The sequence below is a fragment of the Canis lupus genome, chromosome 7, assembly GCF_011100685.1.
Source record: "Canis lupus familiaris isolate Mischka breed German Shepherd chromosome 7, alternate assembly UU_Cfam_GSD_1.0, whole genome shotgun sequence".
NCBI classification, from domain to species: domain Eukaryota; kingdom Metazoa; phylum Chordata; class Mammalia; order Carnivora; family Canidae; genus Canis; species Canis lupus.
Window position 1 is genome coordinate 18,672,353 of NC_049228.1, and position 22,977 is coordinate 18,695,329.

Below are 22,977 nucleotides of genomic sequence, written 5' to 3' on the forward strand. Positions count from 1 at the left end.
CCTGTTCCCCAATTTGCTTTCCTTATTCTATTTCTCACTCGTTGTCTGAGTGATTTTGCTGAAATAAAACTAAGTTTTTTTTCTCTTCATCTTCAATGCCTTCAGATCTTTATATGCTCCCAGGATATGATCCAAGCTCCAAACCAGCTTTATGCAGGTACAACCTGACAGCGTCTCACCTCAGGCATCCCCTATGTGTTTCTTGTCCCTTCCGGGGCTTGTCTATGGGTGTCTTGGAGCAGGATGCCCAGGAAATCAAATCTGCATCTGTGTGTGTGAGACCCAAAAATGTGGGGTTGTTTGGGCCTCATGGGGTAAGTCACTGACCCTTGAGAATGGGAGGTGATGAAGAAGCACTTCCCCCTTTTACCACATGAACTCCCCTTTCTCCCTTGTGATGGTCTGGAGACATCTAACATCAGGGCTTTCCGTCAGTTCTGTGGGACCTGGTAACCAGTAGTGTAGAGCAGAGGCCAACTTCATAGTGTACCCTTACACAGGCTTTTCCTTCTTCCCTACTTCATTCATCTTACCCTTCATGCCTACAGCTTGGGAATCACACCCAGACCTTCATCTCAGGCTCTGCTTTCTGGGGGAGCTTCTGCCAAAATGGTCAGATAATTTTACAGTTGAAATGAAGTTTAGAAATTGTTTAGTGTGATGGTTTTGTGAGCGAACTGGAGTAACTAGTGGCTAAAGCAAGACTAGATTCACAGACCAGTGCTCCTTCCAACCTCTAAGAGACTGTTTTAATTTTTTTTAATTTTTAGTTTTTTAAAGGTTTTATTTATTTATGAGAGACACACACACATACAGAGGCAGAGACACAGGCAGAGGGAGAAATAGGCTCCTCACAGGGAGCCCAATGCGAGACTTTATCCTGGGACTCTAGGATCACACCCTGAGTAGAAGGCAGACACTCAACCACTGAGCCACCCAGGCATCCTTAGAGACTGTTTTTTTTTTTTTAATTTTTATTTATTTATGATAGTCACAGAGAGAGAGAGAGAGGCGCAGAGACACAGGCAGAGGGAGAAGCAGGCTCCACGCACCGGGAGCCCGATGTGGGATTTGATCCCAGGTTTCCAGGATCGTGCCCTGGGCCAAAGGCAGGCGCCAAACCGCTGCGCCACCCAGGGATCCCTAGAGACTGTTTTTAAAAACAAAAGCAGGAGACTAGGATATATTGTTATTTCTGGGCAATACTCTGACTTAAGCAGTACTGTCTTTTTTTTTTTTTTTTTTGGCCCAACCCTTCCTACCCCCACCCTGGGCCATGCCCTTTTCCTAAGCCAGTCATTTCTCCCAATGTGTATTCTTGACTGACTGCCTGCCAAAGTCTACTTTATTTCAAAGTGTAAATAAGATTTCTGTCCACAGGCTACCTTGTCTTCAGAGATCTGCATTTCAACAGAGATCAAACTTTATTGAAAAGGAATGGAGAAAAAAAAAAAAAGAAAAGGAGTGCAGAGCTCAGGTGTGTCTCTCTTGCATTGCAAATCATGTGGTCATCAATTATATGGGACTAAAGTCGAGACATGCATCTGAGATTATGGAAAATAAATGTATATTTTATATCTATACATATATAAGTACAAATGCTTTCTGTGACACTGAATATTTCTTTTCTTTCTTAACCCTCTTTTTTTTACCAGAGTGCCCAGTGGACCTTAAGCATGTTCTTAAGTGCTACTACCCACTTAGATATCAGGATGTTAACAAAGCTATAAAAAGACCTTCTATTAACAAATAAATAAAAAAGCCCCCTCTGCTTATCTGTTTCTTCCAAAGCATTGTGTCTCTGGTGCATATAAACATAGGTTCAAACTTTCAAAACTATATCCTCAAATTCATATAATAGTAGGCATAACACTTAAGTTTTGTTGAGAGCTTGCTGCATTGCTAGGCATGGCACTAAATGAAGTATAATAATTTTTAAATTTTATTCTTAGGCAAAGAAAGACAATGATTCTAGAAAGACTGGAAACAAATGAGGCAGGTTCTAGGATTATCCCTGTTTACCACCTTCGAAGAGTTTCCAGGTCATGATGCGAGGAGGTGGAACTAAGGTAGAACCTAGAAGGCTGCCTAAGTTGAGAAGATGGAGCTGATTGTTTAGGGAGACTAAGAGGATAGGGTTTGCAGGAGAAAGAACCAGAAGGAGCCATGTAGATAGAAAACCTCAGAGATCTTAATGGAGTCCTTCTTGTATATTCAGCTAAGTACTGACCAACATATACATGTTAGAAAATTGCCTGAGGCCCAAGAAAGAACCACTTGAAATGAATAAAGGTAACTATGCCTACACTCACATGGGGATAGGTCTGTCCCCACCAGTCAGACTGGAAAACCTCTTGATTCACAGAGTATTGGTAGAGTGACAGATGGGTCTTTGCTCAGTAGTGGGAAATAACTAGTTCTAGAATGAAAACTGTTTTGGTCTGACCCAACAGATTTTGAAAGTAAGTCCCAAAAGGATCAGACTGTTTCCAAATAACTTAACTCTGCCCCTGAAATAAATACAAGAATATTTGTAGGAATACAAAAATATCCTGCACCCCAAAAGTAAAATTCACAATATCTGACGTCTAATCAATGAGGCCTGAAAGGAAGCAAAAGAATATAAATCATGACAAGCAGAAAAAAATCCATTGAAAGTGATGCAGAACTGACACAGATGTTAAAATTACCAGTTGAGGACATTAAAACAATTACTATAATTGTATTCATACACTTAAAATGAGACATGGAAGATATAAAAAATCCAATTCAAGTTTCTAGCAATGAAAAATACAATGTCTGAGATGAAAAAAATACACTGGATGGGACATAATAGAATAGATAGTGGAGAAGAAAAGATGGTTGAACTTGAAGAAACAGCTGTGGAAACTATAAAGAAATGAAACCCAATGAGAAAAGAAAATAATAATTAAAGAAAAAATGAATTGAGCATCAGTGAGCTGTGCAACAAATTCAGGTGGCCTCAGATATGTGATTTGGGTTCCTTACAGGAAAGACGATTTTCTGGAAGAAATAAAGACCCAAAGTTTCCAGTTTTGATGAAAACCATATACTTACAGATACAAGAAGTTTGATAATCCCTAAGTATAAGAAATATGAGGCAAATCATACCAAGGCAAAATCATTTTTTAAAAAGATTTTATTTATTTATTTGAGAAAGAGAGTGAGATAGATATAGAGAGAGAGCACAAGCAGGAGAGAGGGGTAGAAGGAGAAGCAGACTCCCCACTGAGCAGGGAGACTGATGCAGGACTCCATCCCAGGACCCTGGGATCATGACCTGAGTCCAAGGCAGATGCTTAACTGACTAAGCAACACAAGCACCCCTCCACGGCATAATCATAATCAAACTGATTAAAAATGGTAATAAGAAAACAAATGCATTAGAGGAAAAAGAAGATGTAGTTTATATAAAGTAAGAATGTAAATATGATAGAGATTTCTTACTGTGAACAAGGCAAGCAAGAAGACAGTGAAGTAATATCTTTAAAGTATTGGAAGAAAAAAAAAAAAAAACCCTGTCCATATGGAATGTTCTACCCAGCAAAAAGAAAAAAAAAGTCTTTCAAAAGCACAGAAGTGAGATTTTTTTCAACAGCAGAACTGCACTACAGGAAATATTAAAGCAAGTCCTTCAGGGAGAAGGAAAATGATATCACATGTAAATCTGGATCTGTACAAAGAAGTGAACAGCATCAGAAATGGTGAATACAATGGTAAATATATTAACTTTTTTCATATATACATCTCTTCAAAAGGTAATTGTCTATTTAAATAAAAAATAACACAACATACTATGGGGTTTAAACTAGAGTAAATGTGAAATAAAATGGATGACAATAACAAAAAGGTTGTGAGGGGGATAATGGAATTAATACAATTCTGAAGTTATTTTACTCTACATGAAGAGGTGCTATTCTTTGAAAGACAATTGTGATTGAGTTTATATACTATGAACCCTGAAGTAAGAACTGAAATAAAGAGTTATAGCTAATAAGCTAGCAATGGAGATACAAGGAATCACAAAAGAAAGCATAAAATGGAGAAAAGAAGAAAGAACAGAGGGAACAATTAGAGAAGAAATAGCAAGATGGTAGATTTAAATCTTACCATATACATAATCACATTGAATGTAAATGGTCAAAACAGCCTAATTAAAAGGCAGAGATTATTTGATTGCCAGAAAAAAAAAAAAAAAAGCAAGACCAAATTGAATGATGACTATAAGAAACACACTCTCAGTATAGACACAAATAAGATAAAAGTGACAGGTTAGAAAGGGATAGATCATGCTAATACTAATCGAAAAGCTGGAGTGGTTATATTATTAGCACCAAATACATTTCAGAGCAAATAATATTACTGGAAGTAATGAAGATAACTTCATAATGATAAAGGTGTCAATTAGTTAAGAGAATAAGATAACTGAATGTTTTTGCATCTAATTATAGGGCTTCAAAATGCACAAAGCAAAACCTCCCAGAATTACAAGAGGAAATAGACAAATCCATGATTATAGTCATCGATTTTGACTGATAGAACAAACAGGCAGAAAGCAGTAAGGATATAGAAAATTGGAATAACGGTATCAAACAACTTGACTTAATTGACATTTATAGAACATTCCACCCAATGTTTTTTATAGAACAAACATTCTTTTTAAGTGCTCCTGGAACATTGACCAAGATGGATCATTTAATCCTTATTGGGTAGGTACTATCATTCTTAGTATTTACAGCTGCAGTAAATGAAGGTATGAAGTCAGGTAACTTGCTGGAGACACAGAGTTATTAAGTGTCACCGCTGGGCTTTGAACCCGGAGTATCTCTGACCCAGAACTCTTAATCACTAGGCTCTGTGACCTTCATTGAACACCTGGGACAGCTCAGCTCTCAATGAAAACTTTAGGCCTTAGAATGCAATCCTTTTTAAATAAACAAAGGAGTAGGCTACTCAAATAGCATTCTGTAAATACTTCTTGGAAAGGAAGTACTTTCCCCATCTCCTCTCATATTCCCACTCAGCCCAAATGGCCTGTCTGCTTCCTTTAAGTGACATGACTTATAGGTATCATAAACTCAGGTCCTACTGCTGCTAGGTCTAAAAAAGAAGACAGTTGCAGAATATAAAATGCTGATGGGAGCTGGCTCTTCCTTAGGCTGCGTCTGTGTGAGAGAGATGGGTGGTCTAACACACAAAACGGGGGTGGGGGGTGGGTGGGTTGGGAATCAAGATGCACACTTGCCCCTCTTTAGAATGCCAGGATCCCAACAACAACTCCTTTTCCACAGAGGAAATAACGTTTTCATTAAAATGAAGCAAAGACTCCCTAGTTTATGGTTGATTTTCTTTGTCTCCCTTATCTCTGTTATTGGTTCTAAAACGTATATAATAATTAAAGCATGGAAAAGCTTTGTAATGTTTTCCAGGGCGAGGTTTCCTTACTTATCAGCAAGAAAATGCCACGGAGGGGGAACACCTTTTTAATGGGATCTTTGGCTGAGGCTTGGCACATCGTTGTTCTGTAGGAGGAAACGTGAAATGGGGATATTATTCTATCCCACCATGCTAGGAGGAGGTTTCAGACTGCTCGGGGTCACGAATCTGGACGATGAGATTTTAGCAATCAGTTTTCAGTGTGCGCTGTTTCTCGGTCCTGATCCACTCCCCTGGACCTCCATCCCGTCTTCACATCCAGCGGCCTTGCCTTCTACCACCTTTCCTCACGACAGTCGGTGGCTCCCCGGTCCCCGTCGAGTCTCTCACTCCCCGCCCCCCCCCCCCAGCCCCTTTCCTTTTCTTCCCGCGTCTGGCCCTTGCAGCTTTCTCCTTCCTCCCGCTGCAGTCCCCGAGGAGATCAAAGAGTGACAGCGAGAGGCTGCAGCCGGGAGAGACATTCCCAGCTCCCCCTCCCGGCTGGGCTGAGCTGCGGGCTGGGAGGCTGGGAGGCTGCAGGCTGGGAGGCTGGAGGCTGGGAGGCTGGGAGGCTGCAGGCTGGGAGGCTGGAGGCTGGGAGGCTGCAGGCTGGGAGGCTGGGAGGCTGCAGGCTGGGAGGCTGCAGGCTAGGAGGCTGGGAGGCTGGGAGGCTGGAGGCTGGGAGGCTGGGAGGCTGCAGGCTGGGAGGCTGGGAGGCTGCAGGCTAGGAGGCTGCAGGCTGGGAGGCTGGGAGGCTGCAGGCTGGGAGGCTGGAGGCTGGGAGGCTGCAGGCTGGGAGGCTGGGAGGCTGGGAGGCTGGGAGGCTGCAGGCTGGGAGGCTGCAGGCTAGGAGGCTGGGAGGCTGGGAGGCTGGAGGCTGGGAGGCTGGGAGGCTGGGAGGCTGGAGGCTGGGAGGCTGGGAGGCTGCGGGCTGGGAGGCTGGGAGGCTGCAGGCTAGGAGGCTGCAGGCTGGGAGGCTGGAGGCTGGGAGGCTGCCGGCTGGGAGGCTGGGAGGCTGGGAGGCTGCAGGCTGGGCTTCTGGGGGTGGGGGGTGGGGAGATCAGGAGAGAGGTGTGTGCAGCAGCGCTGCACACAGTAGAAAAGCAAGATTCCCTTTGTGTACTTGGTGTGGAGTCCCCGCAGCGTGGGGCTTTGCCACACGTTCTTGAAAGCCATTGTTCGCACGGGGGGGTGGGTGCCGTAGGTGGGGAGCAGCGCGGGCGGGGGCGGGGCGGGAGCGGAGCTGACACCCGGGGCGCTTCCCGGGTTCCGAGCTGACCCTACAGGGGGGAGAGAGGAGTCGCCCTCCCGGAGGGGGGGCTCCAGCGCCGAGGAGGGCGGGCGGGGGGCGCCGCTGGCCAATCAGGAGGCGAGGCCGCGCCGGGCTTCCCTCCGCGCTCCCGAGCGAGCGGCGCACAGTGGAAAGTTGGGAGCCGGAGTGGCTGGCTCCGGCGGCGGCGGCGGCGAGGGCGAGGGCGCGGGCGCGGGCGCGGGCGGCGGGGGCGGCGCGGGCGGCGGGACTGGGCGCGGCGCCGCAGGGCTCGGAGCGGCCCCCGGGGCATGGGCCGGGCGCGCTGCCGGCTCGGAGCGACACGCCGCGCGCGGCCCGCGGGCACCTAGCCGTCCCGGAGGAAGCTGCGTCCAGACAAAAGCTGCCGCCTCTCCGCCCGTCGGCCCCTGCAGGGCTTCGGCGTTGGTGCCGGTCCCCAGCGGACTGTCGCCTCCAAACTTTCGCTAGGTCGGAGAGAGCGTTCGAGAGCCTCATGAGTTGCTCGGAGAGGAGACCCCCTGCGTGTTGTTGAGGAGGGCTGAGCCCTGCACTCAGGCGCCCAGGGAAAAAAAAAAGAAAAAAAAGGAAAAAAAAAAAAAAAAAAAAAGGAAAGAAAAGACCATGATCTCCCGGGACATTGTCCCCACCGTATTCCTGTTTGCTCTTCTTTATTCCTCCCTAGCTCACGATGCAAGCCCCCAGTCCGAGCCCGAGCCCGGGGCCGGGGAAATTCCCGAGGGGGCCTCCACCTTGGCTTTTGTGTTTGATGTGACTGGTTCCATGTATGATGATTTGGTTCAGGTGATCGAAGGGGCTTCCAAAATTTTGGAGACGTCTCTGAAAAGACCTAAGAGACCACTTTTCAACTTTGCTTTGGTGCCTTTCCATGATCCAGGTAAGGGAACTAACGATTTATTCTTTGTGTCTGTGTTCTTTCTCATTATGTCTTATGCTAAGGAATTATTTCAGGGTTGGGAAGTTTCCGAACTTTTTATTTATTTATTTATTTATTTATTTATTTATTTATTTATTTATTTATTTATTTATTTATTTATTTATTTATTTTTAAATGTGTAGCTGAAAGCCATTGTAACAAAGAGTTGCACTTGGCATCTCTCTTTGCTCCCCGATTCCTACTCAGGTCTTGTGCAGTGGTCCCTAAACCTGGAAGTGTGGAATTACAGCAAAAACCAGAACCCGGAGTCCTGAGCAAGGACGTGGAAATTGGAGTTCATTGGCTTTTTAAATTTTAGAGCTAAAGAATGCTTAATTATGAAGGCAGACTTGGACATGGGCATCCAGCAGCGCTGCTCTCGGCTAACTAACATCCCGCTTGAGAGCACACTCAGGATAACGCTCACATTAGAGAGGGAAGAAAAACCTGTTGTGTGAGACACTGGGGAGCTTGTGAGTAATTACTAGTGGAACCGAGGAGATGAAAATAAGAGAGAAGCCATTCATTTCTTAACTGAATCTATGCATCTTTGCCCCAAGTCATCACTAGGTAGGTTCACAGATGGGCAGAAACATTGTGTCCATGTCTCATCTAGTAGAGATGCATGTAATTTGGTTGTGGGTACTCTTTAAAGGTAGTCAAAGCAAAATAACTGTACTTTCCCCCCTAAAGTCATGGGATTCAGTTGCTCCGCTGTTATAGGATCCTATTTACTTTATCTCAGTTTCTATTTCTAGTGGCACCTTTCTGGAGGCTCAGAGGAGCCCCTCACTGTCATTGCTGAGGGCAGCTTTGCAGGGGGAGCCCTGGGGCTTTTGCCCTCTGACATCCACCTGAGTTTCATTAGCGCAAGTCCCTGCCCAGTTGAAGAAATAAAGCAGTGGTTTCTTAACGGTCCTCCCCCACTGTTCTCCCACATTTTTCCTGGTTTGAAAGTCTCTCTCTTCACCCAAAAGACCTTGACTCAACCTCTTCACAATGGGAGCTTGATATTGAGCATCTCAAATTCTTGCTTTGTGCATTTTGATAAGCATATGAGTTGAGATGATTGCTAGGTCTTAAATGTGGCAGGTTCCAGCTTTCTTAAAAAAGTGGCATGGGGGAGAAATTAAGAGGGAAATAGAACTTTCTGGGATTTTTGGTTGTTGTTCTTCAGATGTTGAAAATAAGAATTTGGGCAGCCCTGGTGGCTCAGCGTTTAGCGCCGCCTTCAGCCCAGGGTGTGATCCTGGAGACCAGGGGTCGAGTCCCACATTGGGCTCCCTGCATGGAGCCTGCTTCTCTCTCTGCCTCTCTCTGTCTCTGTCTCTCTCTCTCTGAGTCTCTCATGGATAAATAAATAAAATCTTTAAAAGAAAATAAGAACTTATCCTACTTTTGGGGGGCATATAGAAGAGTAAGGTAGGTTTTTCTATATTGATTAAACATGAAATGTTCTGTATATTTGAATAAAGAATTAAATGGTCATTTACTGTTTTACTGTCTTAGTAAGACACCTCATGTGTTATGTTTCGACTTATTAAATGTCAAGATGCCAGTTGCGATGCAGTTCAAGACTTTTGCTGTTTTGGAATAGCTTAAATATGTTATTTCTATGGGGATATAGCTGAAGTTGGCTAAAAAGTAAAGTAAAAATTGTTGTCTCTAATTAACATCACAATTCACTTTTCTCCAAAAGACTCTTATGAAATGACGTTGCTGCAAACAACTCAAAAATCACCCCAAGTCATAAATGGAAACTAGATCATCATGATATTTTGATGTGATATGAAAAATTATTGGAATAAATTGTATTGTGGTGTGCTGCTTTCCAATTGTTACCAAATGGGAAAGTATGCTGTAGTTGACTTTCCTATAGTTTAGCAATCATGTTTCAAAGTGGGGAAAACTTGGCACGCTATAGCTTTTTTGAAATAATATGAGAAAATGATTAAATTGGTTCCATAAAGTTAATTGCATGTATAATTCAGCAGAATTAACATTATTGTGATTCAAAGTAGAGAGAAGTGGCCAAGTGTTTATATTTTCTAAGGCTATTTAAATATTTTTGAAGATAGAGAGATACAAATTAAAACATACTAATAGCCTTTAATTTACTTTGCTGATTCACTTTACTGGATTATAATATCATCTTTGTGTGATATTTGTGTGTTTGTGTATATGGTGTGTATAATCATTAAGAGTTTTTGATTCTCTTGTACTTTTGATTGGTGATCAGCATGGAATGACACAAAGAGCCTTGAATGGGGATTGGCTGTTTTACTGAGTGACATTAGAGAAGTCAATTTACCTCTTTGCTCAATTATGAAATGAGAGAATTGGATTTGAGCATCTCTAAAGTTCACTTCTGACTATGACATTTTATGGCTGGCTGTTTTACTTGTGATGGTTTTTCATGCTCCTAACACCTATCTTTATGATTGGGTGCTACAACTGACATGGAGAGAAGTATGTGGACTTTAATACAATAATTATAACCTTGACTACCTATAGCTTTTCAAAGCTGGGTAAGATCTGAGATATACTCGAAGGCATTTGACAAAAGCCTGTAGGCCTTTGCACATGATTGCTTTGGACTTCTGCATTACAATTTGGCTCAAGGTGTATGTTTGTGGGTGGGGGCAAAAATTAAGACACATGGAAAACACAGACATACATGAAGTAGAAGTCTAACAAGTTAACAAGGAGGTGGTAAAATCATTCAGAAAATGTGCATGCAAGGAAGCCAGTGTCAGAGGACCAAAAACACACCCATGGTAGGAGGAAGGATCAGGGAGGATGAGGATCATGAAAAGTCAAGCCAACCGTTTTGATGCTGGCTGTGGTTAAGATGGGTTTTTCACTTCCATAATTATATTTACTGTATTCATTTCTAACAGTTTTATTGAGATATAATTCCCTTCCTATATAATCCTTCATTTAAAATGTATAATTCAGTGGTTTTTAGTTTATTCCCAGGCGGGTGCAACCATCACTGCAGTCTGGAACATCATCACTTCAAAGAGAAACCCTGTGCCTTTAACTTATCATTCCCTTAGCTTCCTATCATCATCCTCCCAGTACTTAGCAAGCACTAATTTACTTCCGGTCTATAGATTTTCCTGTTCTGGCCTTTCATCTGAATACGGGCTTACACTATGTGGTCTTTATTGACTGACTTCATTCACTTTAGCGTAATGTTTTAAAGGTTCATTCATGTTATAGCATGTGTCAGTACTTTATTTCTTTTAATGGCTAAATAGTACTCCATTGTGTGGATATACCACATTTTGCTTACCTGTTAATCCATAACGGCTCTTTAGGGTTTTGGCTATCATGAATCATGTTTCTATCAACATTAATGTACTAATTTCTGTGTGGATATATGTGGTGTTATAATTTATAATAAATATATATTTGGTCTTCATTCCCATTTCTTGCATAGAATTCCTAAAACCCTTATAATATCCTAAGTGATGAGAGCCATGAAATTGTCTTTTGTTGTGTTAATGGAATGACTTTTGGATCCCACCTATGGATGGAGGCTGGTTGCCAAGAGGTTCAACCATGTGATTAGAGGGATAGAATTTTTAGTCCCATCACTGACTTCTGGGGAGGGGAGAGGAGTTGGAGGTTGAATCAATTGCCAGTGGCCAGTGACTTAGTCATGACTATGTAATGAAACCTCCATAAAACCTCAAGAGGACAGGGTTTGTATTGCTTTGGGTTGGTTCACATGTGGAGATTTGGGGAGAATGGCACTCTCAAAGATGGCATGGAAGCTTAACACCTCTTTCTACATACCTTTCCTCATGCATCTCTTCCATCTGGCTATTCCTGAGTTGTATTCTTTTATAATAAACTGATAATCCAGTGGGTAAGTAGGTTTCTTGAGTTTTTTGAGCCACTCCAGCAAATTAATCAAAGTTAAGAAGGAGGTCATGGAACCTCTGCTTTATAGCCAGTTGGTTGGAAGTACAGGTAACAGCCTGGACTTGCAGCTAGCCTCTGAAGTGGGGGTGGGGGGGGGGTGGGGGAAGGGGCGGGCAGTCTTGTAGAACTGAACCCTTAATTTGTGGAATCTGGTGGTGTTGGAAAATAGCTTGTTGTGATGTGAGGAAATCCTCCATCCCCACAATGAAATTGGGTGCTCACAGCGCAGAAGAATGTATGTTTTCATTTCTCTTGGGTCCACAACTAGGAGTGGAATTGCTGGATCATAGTGACTCTATGTTTAATTGAGGAACTGCCAGACTGTCTCCAAAGCCTTTGTACCATGTTCCATTCCCACCAGCATGGAAAAGCGTTCTGATTCCTTCACATCTTTATCAACACTAGTTTATTATCAAACTTGTTGAATCTTACATATTCTTTTTTGCTGTGCTTTTTACAACACTCAAATTTCCGTCTTTCTCAGCACATGATTTTGAGGAGGGCCAATGGTCTTCCTCTAACTACAGCTCCTTTTATCACTCAGTTTTCCAATTCTCCTCTCTGTAAGACAGGTGCAGTATGTATAATAAGTCACTTTATATAAAGGAAAATTCCCTTCTTCTCTTTCATTATGTCTCTGTCTTCCCCCCCCCTCCAGGATATCTTTTATCTGTCTACGTTCATTCATTCACTCACTTACTCACTCACCTGTCATGTTTCCAGCATTGCTTCAGACACTGGGCATACAGTTATCTGAATAAAACAGACAAATACTAAAAAAAAAAAAAAAAAAAACAGACAAATACTTCTCTCATAGAGCTTCCATTCTCCTGGGAGGGAAAACAGGCAATAAAGAAAATAATCAAAACATATATGGTGTGTTTGTTGGTGGTAATTGGCCTAGAGAAAATTAGAAGCAGAACAAGAGCATGAGGAGTTTGAAGTGAGTTGAATGTGCTGATATTTAAAATATGGTGATCAGGGAAGCTCCCAGTCGAAAAGGTCACATTTGAACAAAGACTTGAAGGAGATGAAGGAGGGAAGGAGCAATGAGGATATCTGAGGAAAGACTTTTGCAGGTAGAGGAACAATAAATGAAATGTTCTGAACATGGCAAGAGTATCCTGACATGTTCAAGGAACTGTGAAAAAGATCAGTGTATCTAGAGCACAATGGGGAATACGGGGAAGTTAGGAGGTGAGATCAGAAAGTTGGTGGGGCACTTGGTGAAAGGGCTCATAGGCCACTGTGACTTTGGCTTTTCTCTGAGTGAGATATGAGCCATTTTAGGGTTTTGAACAGAGTAGTAACATGATCTGACTTATGCATCCACATAATCATTCCATTGTAGAGCAAGGGCAGAAACAGGGAGGGTAGGAGACTATGGTATCATTTAGGAGATTATTTTATCAAAAAGGTGGCATATCTTGGTGAAGTTGGTAGCTGTGGAAGTTTGGGAAAAGAGTTGGATTCTGTATATATTTTGAAGATTAAAACCAAAAGGATTTAATGATGTGTGAGGAAAAGAAGACAAGGCAGATGCTGAGGATTTGTTTTGAGTGAGTAGAAGCATACATAGCATAGCCATTTACTGAGATGGAGAAGAATGAGCAAGAAGCAGATTTAAGAAAATTTTGGGAGGATGAGGCTTTTATTTTTGGATATCATTAAGCTTGAGATGTTTTTTGGTATCCAAGTGAAGATATTAAGAATGCTGTTAGATATATGAAATTAAGGTTCAAGGGAAGAGGTCTGGGTCAGAGATATACATTTGGGATCCAAAGGGGTGTGTGTGTGTGTGTGTGTGTGTGTGTATATATATATATATATATATACACACACATATATATATATATATGACATTTAGGGCTGTGAGTCTAGATGAGCCACTGAGGGATTGATTAAAGAATAATAGTAAAGGTACCCTATATATATATATATATAATATATATATATAATATATATATATAGTAAAGGTACCCTTATATATATATATAATATATATATAGTAAAGGACCCTGCCCTGAGATAGCAGCAGAAAGACGAGGATCAACCAACAAAGGAGCCTGAGAAATTAAAGTCAGTGAGGGAGGAGAAGAGTTTATTTATTTATTATCCTAAAAGTCAAGAGAGGAAAGTATTTTCAGGAAGAAACACTAATTGGTTAATTAAGAGGAGAACCGAGATTTGGCTAGTCAATTTAGCAATGTGGAAGTCATTGATGACTCAACAACCATAGTGAAGTGTAGTGATGCTCCCATGTGAAAGCCTGTTTGGCGAGAATTCAAAAGAGAATAGGAGAAAAATAATTGGAAATCTTTGGAATTATATTGTTGTTTCCAACTACTGGAATGGTTGCTTTGTTCATGAAGCAAAAATTGAAATAGTTTTGATAAATGATTCAACCAGTATTTTACAAAGTGCAAATTCAATGTATTAGAAAGAACATCTAATTTGGAACAGAAGATTTGTTTTCTTTTCCTTAATCTGTCATTTGAACAAATCATTTAACCTTGCCAGACTTCTGTTTCTCTATCTATAAAATTAGTGCCTTGGTAGGTTATTATTAAAGTTTGTGATTTTAATGACTAATATGGTGAAAGATAAGTGACTGCAAAGAGATTCAAAGTAGCAAGGACTTGATTCATTTGGAGAAATATCAAAGTTATTCATCTTTGCACTTAAAGAGTTTCATTGTAAAAAACCTGTGAATCTTCAGTAACTTGGTATGATTCTTTCCATAGGATTTACAGTGTTAAGAAAGCACTTAAGGACTTTTATGAAAAGATTCTCTTGGAATATTTTTTCTAGGCAATAGCATAATCACCAGAAGCCGTAATGAATAAAAAGATTTTTACAAAGAAAATATTGTACATTTAGACTTTGAAAACCTATACAAATTTATATGAACTGAATTTCAAATTGAAATGTTTTGAGTTCCGATAGTATAGGAAAAAGAGCTACAAAATTATTAGTCTCCTTTTGCTTCTAGCATATTCTATAGGAAGAAGGATTTTCATGAAGAAAAGGATTGGTCTTTAAAGTCCAAGAGAAATCCAGCCAAAGGCAATGAACTAACATTTAATGAGATATTTTGGCTGGAGGATGATAATTTCATTTCCTAAGGTGATAGAATATTTTAACCCAAGAGAGTAGATACTATGTCTCTGGATGTTTTCTGAGGATATGTAGAGGTGTTTTTCTATGTACAATGAAAACTTTCTCCCAAAATATATAAGGACCAAATTTTGATAAATCCAATATGTTAAATGTGTTAGGGATGTTTCTCTCTAACCAAAAACTCTCGGACTCCCACAGAATGGTGTTTTTTTTTTGTTTTTGTTTTTGTTTTTATTTTTTGTTGTTGCTGTTAAGTTGAGGAGCACCTTCTAATTGATTGTTGGTAAATCAGAATTTGGTTTTGCTTGTGGTTTGTCTCTGGTCAAACCAACAATATCCATCCTCAGTGGTCTTTATAATTTTGCTTACCTACCTTTCTCTCTGACTTGACATTAACCTCCTTGGGCAAGGACTGCTCCATTTATCCCACTACACAAAGCATGTGTTCTTTGCCACACTGGTCCCTTGAACACCTGACCACTGCTTTCTAACTGGGGAAACCGGCAAAAGAATTTAAAAATATAAAGATGAGCCATCATATTTATTGATTCATCCACTTATTCTTACTCATCAGTCAATAATAGACTTCTTACTATTTGTCAAGGACTGTGGTAGGTACTTTTGATGAAAAAATAATGAGACATAACTTACAAGAAGTTAACAGTCAATGTGGAGAAGAACAAGAGAAATAGCAATATTATATTATATACCATGATACATTTTATAGTGGAAAGAAGAATAGGGTGCTGTGTGAGCCCAAAGCAGTGCCCCTGATTCAGAATTCAAAAGGTGATGGTCCCCACAGGGTTTCTGAAGTATCGCCTGGGCTGAAACCTGAACAAAGTACACAAGTAAAAGCAGTTTATCAAAATATTAAGGAGTTTGGATTTCATCCCGAAAGCTATATGGAGCCTGGAGTATTGTAAGTGAGGAGTGACATAATTGGGCTTTCATTTTAGATCTTTATCTGTTGGATGGATTGGAGTAAGGCGTCCTGAGAGCTGAGAGATGAAATCTGAGGCTATCACAGTAATTCATGGGGGAAATACTGAATGGCTTGGGTATAAGAAGGGAGGTTATAGATTTCTGAGCTATTAGGAAAGTCCAGTGGACTGGATTTAGCCCTTAGAACATGGGAAAAAGGAAATCCGAATCACTGTTTAGGTTAAAATATGCAATTGGCATGCAATTGAAGAGAAAATGTATATAAAGTTAACTTTAAGAGACACTGTCAGTCTTAGGCTGGTTGTCTTGATAATAAGCTCCTTATACATTAACTTGCCTAAAATAAAATTGCAACCAAAAGTGTTGGGCCGGGGGGGTGGGGATCAACAATGAAAATGAGAGTACAACCAAGTTCTTTAATTGTAGTATAATTGACATATAGCATTAACTTCAGGTGTACAACCTAATTATTTGTTTATATTGTGAAATGATCACCACAATAAGTCTAGTTAACATCTGTCACTATACTTAATTAAAACAATTTGTTCTCTTGTGATGAGGACTTTTAAGTTTTACTGCTCAGCAACTTTTAAATATGCAATACAGTGTTGACTATAGTCACCATGCTGTACACTGTATCTTCATGACTTACTTGCTTATTTTTTAACCCCTTCACCCATTTGACACCTTCCCCAACTCCCATGCAACCACCAGTTTGTTTTCTGCATCTATGAGCTTGGTTTTGTTTTACAAGTCCATGTATAAGTGAGATCTTAGGATATTTGTCTTTCTATGTCTGACTGATTTTTTAAAAAAGATTTTATTTATTCATTCATGAGAGACAAAGAGAGATAGAAAGAGAGAGAGAGAGAGAGAAGCAGAGACACAGACAGAGGGAGAAGCAGGCTCCATGCAGGGAGCATGATGTGGGACTCGATCCCAGGTCTCCAGGATCACCCCTAGGCTGAAGGTGGCGCTAAACTACTGAACCCCCTGGGCTGCCCTGTCTGACTGATTTCACTTAGCATTATACCCTCTGGGTCCATCCATGTTGTTGGAACTGACAAGATTTCCCTCTTTCTTATGGCTGAATAATATTTCATTGTAAATATACACACACTTCCTTTATGGACTCATCCATTGATGGATACTTAGGTTGTCTCCATATCTTGACTATTACGAATAATGCTACAATGAATATGGGGGTCCATATATCTTTTTGAGGTAGTGTTTCTGTTTTCTTCAGATAGATACCCTAGTGGTATTGCCAGATATTATGGTTGCTCTATTTTTAATTTTTTGAGGAATCTGCATACTGTTTTCCGTAGGGGGCCGCACCAGTTTACATTCCCACCAACAGTACACAAGGGTTCCCTTTTCTCCATATCTTTGTCAACATTTGTTATTTCTTGTCTTTTTGATAATGGCCATCCTAACAGGTGTGAGATGATACCTCACTGTAGCTTTGGTTTGCCTCTTCCTAATGACTAGTGATATTGAACATATTTTCATGTACCTGCTGGTCATCTGTATGTGTCTTCTTTGGAAAGATGTGTATTCAGATCCTCTGCCCAGCTTTTAATTGGATTGCCTGAGTTTTTTGCCAAGTTCTATCTAAGGTTCAGAATGTTAGCTCATTCTTCACTTAAATAACCAATCCACCCATTAGTAACATTCTAACTGTGGCAATAGACTGTTTATCTTTATAAATATGTAATGATGTCATTACATATTTGGATCATACCATTAACTCTCCTTGTTTTGATTGCATGCTCACTGAACAGCCTTCTGATAATTTAACACAATGCACTTTCCTTATGGGGAGAGAATGCTCTGGTCAGACTTGTACATACATCAGATTCACTAGACAGTTATATTCCTCACTGGTAACTCATACTTTGGCATACCAGTTTTATGCATCAGTCTGTAGTGTTTAAAATATTCTGACAGTGTCAAGTTCAAATTTTTGAGTTTGCAAGTCTGAGAGCCAGACCTTGGTTGGTGGTGAATATTACAAAGTAAATGTCTCCCTGTGTGGGTCTGTTTGGGTGGCCTGTCTGTCTCCAGGTATCATTCCTCAAGAATCTCCAACTGTCAGTGTTAGTATGAATAGTGCCAAGGAGCTGTTCTGTCCACTTGAAACTTATATAGATGACAGCTGAAGCCATTGGAATAAATGAGATCATCCAAGGAGAGTATGTACACTGAGAAAACAAGGACAATAGGCTATGGAGAACACAAGCATTTACAAGACAGAAGGGAAATTCACAAAGGATTCTGGAAAGGAGAGTTCAGGAAAATAGGAAGAGAAACTTGAAGGAGCAGCATTTGAAAATCTAAAAGTTTATTAATTTTAAGCGAAAGAAGTTGTCGATTCTCTCCATTTATAAGGTTACTAAAAATAAAAGTTAAACTCATAGGCTGAGGTGGGTAGTTCATTAGTGTTGTGGAGCTATGAGGCTGAAATGGGTAAGAAAATGATGCTAGCAAGTGTAGTCTCTTTATTTCATGAAATATAACATTGTGGTTAAAAGCATGGGCTGTGGAGTCTGATGCTTGGGGCTGAAGCCTGGCTCCATCATTTACTTGTTGTAGGATCTTAATTTCTTTGTGCTTAAGTTTTGGTAACGGAATTGTGAGAATGTGAGGATTAAAATAATAGATGTCTAAAACTTAGCACAACCCTTTGCACACAGTAAATTCTCAGTAAACGTTAGTTATTGGGACTTAGTTTTGAGAAAAGCACTTTTTTTTAATATAAGAGAGAGGGGAAAGAGGAGAGAATGTTTAAGTACTGCTGGGCAAGAGTCAGTAGAGTAGAAGAGATGGAAAATGCCAGAGAGAACAGATAATTTATGAAACCAGGACTTTAAGGAAGCAAGAAGGGATAGGATTCAAAGTAGAGGGATTGGTTGTTGGCAGGAGAAGACCTTCAGTTCCTTAGAGAAACAGATCACAGACAGGCATGGTCATGGATGAGCTGGTAGGTGGGGGTGCAGGATGTTGGGTCACTTATTGTCTGATGGACTCTTTTTTTTTTTTTTTTAACAGAAACAGAATAGATAGTCATTTGATGAGAGGAGGGAAGTGGCAGAGGTTAAATAAGGGATTTTAGAATAATAGAATTTTGGAGGTAGAAGATGACTAGGGACACATGGATTGTTTCTCAGGATAAGTATAGTTCAGAAGATGAATTTGTAATGCTTGAACACTGCCTAGCTATGCGATTTCTTTAGCAGCTCTCAGCAGCTTGGGCATAACTGGTGAGGTTGACCATTGCATTGAATCAGGACTGGGATTTTGTTGAGCAGGTGTGACTGAAGGAATAGGATATGGCTGAGAAGGATATTGATTAAGAGAGAGACTGAAGTGATAGATCATGGAGTCAGATTTAGATATATTGGACTGACAAAGGTAGAGATGATGCATGTGAAGGACAATATGACAAAGAAGTTGAGGTCATTGGTGAATAATAGCCAGAGTGACTATCAAAGAATTTAGTTTGCAATAGCAAAGGAAATTTGGCTAGAATGAAGATCATGGGATTAGATCAGGGAACTTGAGTCTGCAGAGTTGAATGTGGTTATTAAAGTAACCCAGATATAACAGAGCTCAGAATGATGAGGAAGATAGTCAGGCATCACATATTTATTTAATATGAATTATTGAGAAGTCTCCAGGTGACAGTTGACAATGATGAAGAGGGTTAGAGGGTGTTAGAGGTGGCATGCACCCCAAAATGGCAGATGTTTTCTCTGAAAGTAGAGAAATAATGAACTGGGAGTGGGTAAAATTCTGACCCACCTCCTGACTCTGGTGTATCTGAGATGTTGGAGAATGAGCAGACCCCAGTAGGACTGTTGGGGAGGTGGTGCCATCCAAGGACAACCCTGTTTCAGCTAAAGTGGGAGGTAGATGGAGAGTTCTGTGGGAAGATGGGTTGGAAGGTCATGGGATTTGTGAGGGCATAGGATGGTGAATGAATGGGTCAAGAGAGGAAGCAGATTAATGAGAAGAGGAATATTTTGCATTTGAAGCAGCAACCACAGACAATCGTGACATAAAGCAGGGTGAATACGCTGGTTGCAAAGTCTAACCGAGGCTTGTGTATAAATTTAAGATACAGGTCAGACCCTGGAAGAGTTGGAACCTTATGAAGTTAGCAACTGTTGGCAACTCTGAGCGCAGTATGGCTAGTAGGGACTCCAGAGGAAACATCTCATCTCACATGTCTTATTGACATAGGCGAGTAGCATAATTTTTATTTCTAGTAAGAACAGCTACCATTTTAGTTTTTTGAGTGGTTACTAGACCAGAGAATGAGCTAGATACATTCCGTGCTTTATCTCATTTAAGACTCACAAAAACTCTTGAGTGATAGATATTATCTTTGTTTTACATATGAGACAACTAAAACATATATTACATGAACTTTCACAAAATGTACAAAATCTGGAAAAGAATAGCTTTCTATAAGTTATTTTTTTTTTTTTGCCACTTTCTTTTGTTGTGAAAAATGTGTAAGATTGTGGGAATGTACCCAAGAAGGCATAGCAAAGGGACCACTGTGTGAGTTTGCTTAAGGCTGCCAATAACAAAGTACCACAAACTGGGTGGCTTAAACAACAGAAATTTATTGTCTTACAGTTCTGGAGGTTGGAAGTCTGAAATCAAGGTGTTGGCAGGGCTGTTTCCTTCTGAGGGCTGTGAGAGAGAATCTGTTCCATGCCTCCCTCCTAGCTTCTGGTGCTTTGCTGGCAATCTTTGGTGTTCCTTGGCTTGTAGATGCACTGAATTCTGCCTTCATGTTCACAGGGTGGTCTCCCCGTGTGTTATGTCAAATTTCTTTTTTTATAAGGACACCAGTCATATTGGATTATTGGCCCACCCTACTCCTGTATGATCTCATCTTAACTAACTACATTTTCTATAACCTTATTTCCAAATAAGGTCACATTCTGGAGTGCTAGGGGTTAGGACTTTAACATGCATTTTGCTGGGACACAATTCAACCCATACTGAGACCACTCAGTAAGTAACATTAAGAAAACAAAAGTCTTTAACTCTTACGAGTCAGTTTGTTCTAGAGATTTCTAATAACAGTGTTTGTATCAGGAGTATCATGGACTCTAAGTTCTAAACCCTTTTTGGATAGGAATGGGATTCTCAATGGAAATTTTGGAGAGAGGCATCAATATAGTGGTTGTACTGTTTAAGTCCTTAAAAGTAATTTGAATTTTTAAAAAAATCTGTGCATTTTACTCTTAAATCATTTGGTACTTGAATTCATTCACTCTTAAAACATTTAATTAAGCATTATTGATTTTTTTTTGGTGATGTTGAGACATTTAATTTTGAAATGGAGAAAATTATAGGAGCTAGGAATTCTGAGAATTACATGTGTGTTCCAAAGTATTTGAGTTTGTATACCTCTAGGTTTCTTTTCTTGGAAACTTCAAACGCACTAATTGGAGCAATTTTTCCACAGCACCAAATCTCTGAGAGCTTACCTTTAAGCACTGTTTTATAGCAGGTGGGAGGAGTTCCTTGAAGTTCGCTGGCTGGAAGGAACTCTGATTACCACTGAAAATGCCTCAGGGCAATGGTAGCTGTTTTTGCCAAGATCTGACCGGGTGAGGCCGGTTAAATGAGACTTATGGGTGATGGAAAGAAATAAATTCATGAGATGGCTTTTATTCTTTAATTTTTTTAAAACTAGGTAGAAAGTCGAGACAATACATTATTTCAAGAAGCAATAGAGAACAGGATTCTAAAAAGTATTGCAGTATCTGGAATATCAATTCTTAAGATTCAAAGTGAAGTCTGTTTTGTTTTTTGTTTAGTTCATTATTTTTACTTCAAAGTCCTTTGCCAGAGCACACAGAAAACCTCATTTCTATTGTTTCGTATTCCCCAGAGAGCCTTCTCTGCTCTTCTTAGGTGAACATGTTCACCACCCCCTGGATCAGATGGTCACACTTTTGCCTTTAAGTTTTCTCCTAAGCCACACCCTATGTTGGAATGTCTCCTGTGTGCCAGACATTTTCATTTCTAGAATTAAAATATTCTTCAAAATTTCACCTCTTCCAAAGAATTTTCCTGGATTATTGGAAAAGTGTCATTCAACATTGAGATCCCCATTTACATTTATTGTACTTTTTATGGACTTAATTTATGCCTTTGATAACCTCACTGCTTTTTTTTTCTCCTTCTACATTATAATAGTTGACTTGATTAACAGTTGACTTGATTTATCTTGACAAAGCAAAATTTGATAGTTAGACAGGATTGCATAGATTTTGAGTGAATGGAGTCTAAACTCAAATAGACCAGTGTTTGATTATTAGTAAGTTACTAAGTTCTCAAAGCCTTAGTCTCCTTACCATTATACATACAGTCACACTTCCTTGTTGAGTTGTGAGAATTAGAGGAGAAAATGCACTAAAACATTTGGTATGAAGCCTGACATAAAGTCAGGCCTCAAGAGGATTTTTCAAAGGAAATAACACTTGACATAGAGTCAGAACACCTGGGGCTTGGCTCTGTAACTGGACATGTCCTTTGACCTCTTAGAACCTGTTTCCTTCTGTCTAAAATAAGGATATAATCATTAGTGTGCTGTTAAATGGTAAACCACTGGCTCTGGAGCTGGGGGTGGGGAGGGGTCTTCATTTATAGCATTTGACAATTTCCATGTTGTAAATACTCTGCCAGTGCCAATTTCAAACTACCACCGCGATGTCACTGGATGTGGAGCTGAGAATAGATGTGCACAATTGTCTCACCCAGCCTTCCACAGAGGGGGATATTTATGTTGAAAGGAGGTGGTATTTTGAAAGGACTTAGTGTAGTAGGTATTCACTAAATGTTAGCTTCACTTTCCTTGGAAAAGTCCTTTAGAGGGATAGAATTATTGACTGTAGAATTAATTATGTTGGAGGAAGCAACATTGTCTTCTCCATGACAATTTGAGAAATTTCAACAGTAAATAGCCAGAGAGACCACAGGCAACACCAGTGCAGAAGTGGAACAGGAGGACCCAGCACCTTCTTAAATATTCACTGGGACATCCCAGGTGCTGGGATGTGAGATATCTCACATCCATCAGCATCCCCTTTCCACACCACGTGCATGTTTTCCTATGTTCCCCGACTCAGCAAGGGTGCTACCGTTTTCTCACAGCTGTTCCAGACAACACCCTTGGAGTCTTCCTGGACTCCTCTCTTTTATACCCCACTTCCAGTCACTCTGCAAATTCTTTTGGCTCTGTCTTCAAGTTTTAGTTTGACCACTGCTTACCCCCTCTACTCTGAGTCACTTTAACTGATCTCCCTGTTAC

General features: G+C 40.5%; 1 protein-coding gene across 4 annotated transcripts in view; it reads left to right on the forward strand.

The window, feature by feature from the left end:
• The first annotated feature begins 7,289 nt into the window (after nucleotides 1–7,289).
• Nucleotides 7,290–22,977, forward strand: part of HMCN1 (hemicentin 1) — a 457,926-nt gene continuing 442,238 nt past the window's right edge. For all 4 annotated transcript variants that reach the window (XM_038542311.1, XM_038542313.1, XM_038542312.1 and 1 more), the window contains exon 1: nucleotides 7,290–7,601. In XM_038542311.1, coding sequence (XP_038398239.1) covers nucleotides 7,328–7,601 — 274 coding nt within the window. In that variant the 5' untranslated portion in view covers nucleotides 7,290–7,327. The remainder of the gene's footprint in view (nucleotides 7,602–22,977) is intronic.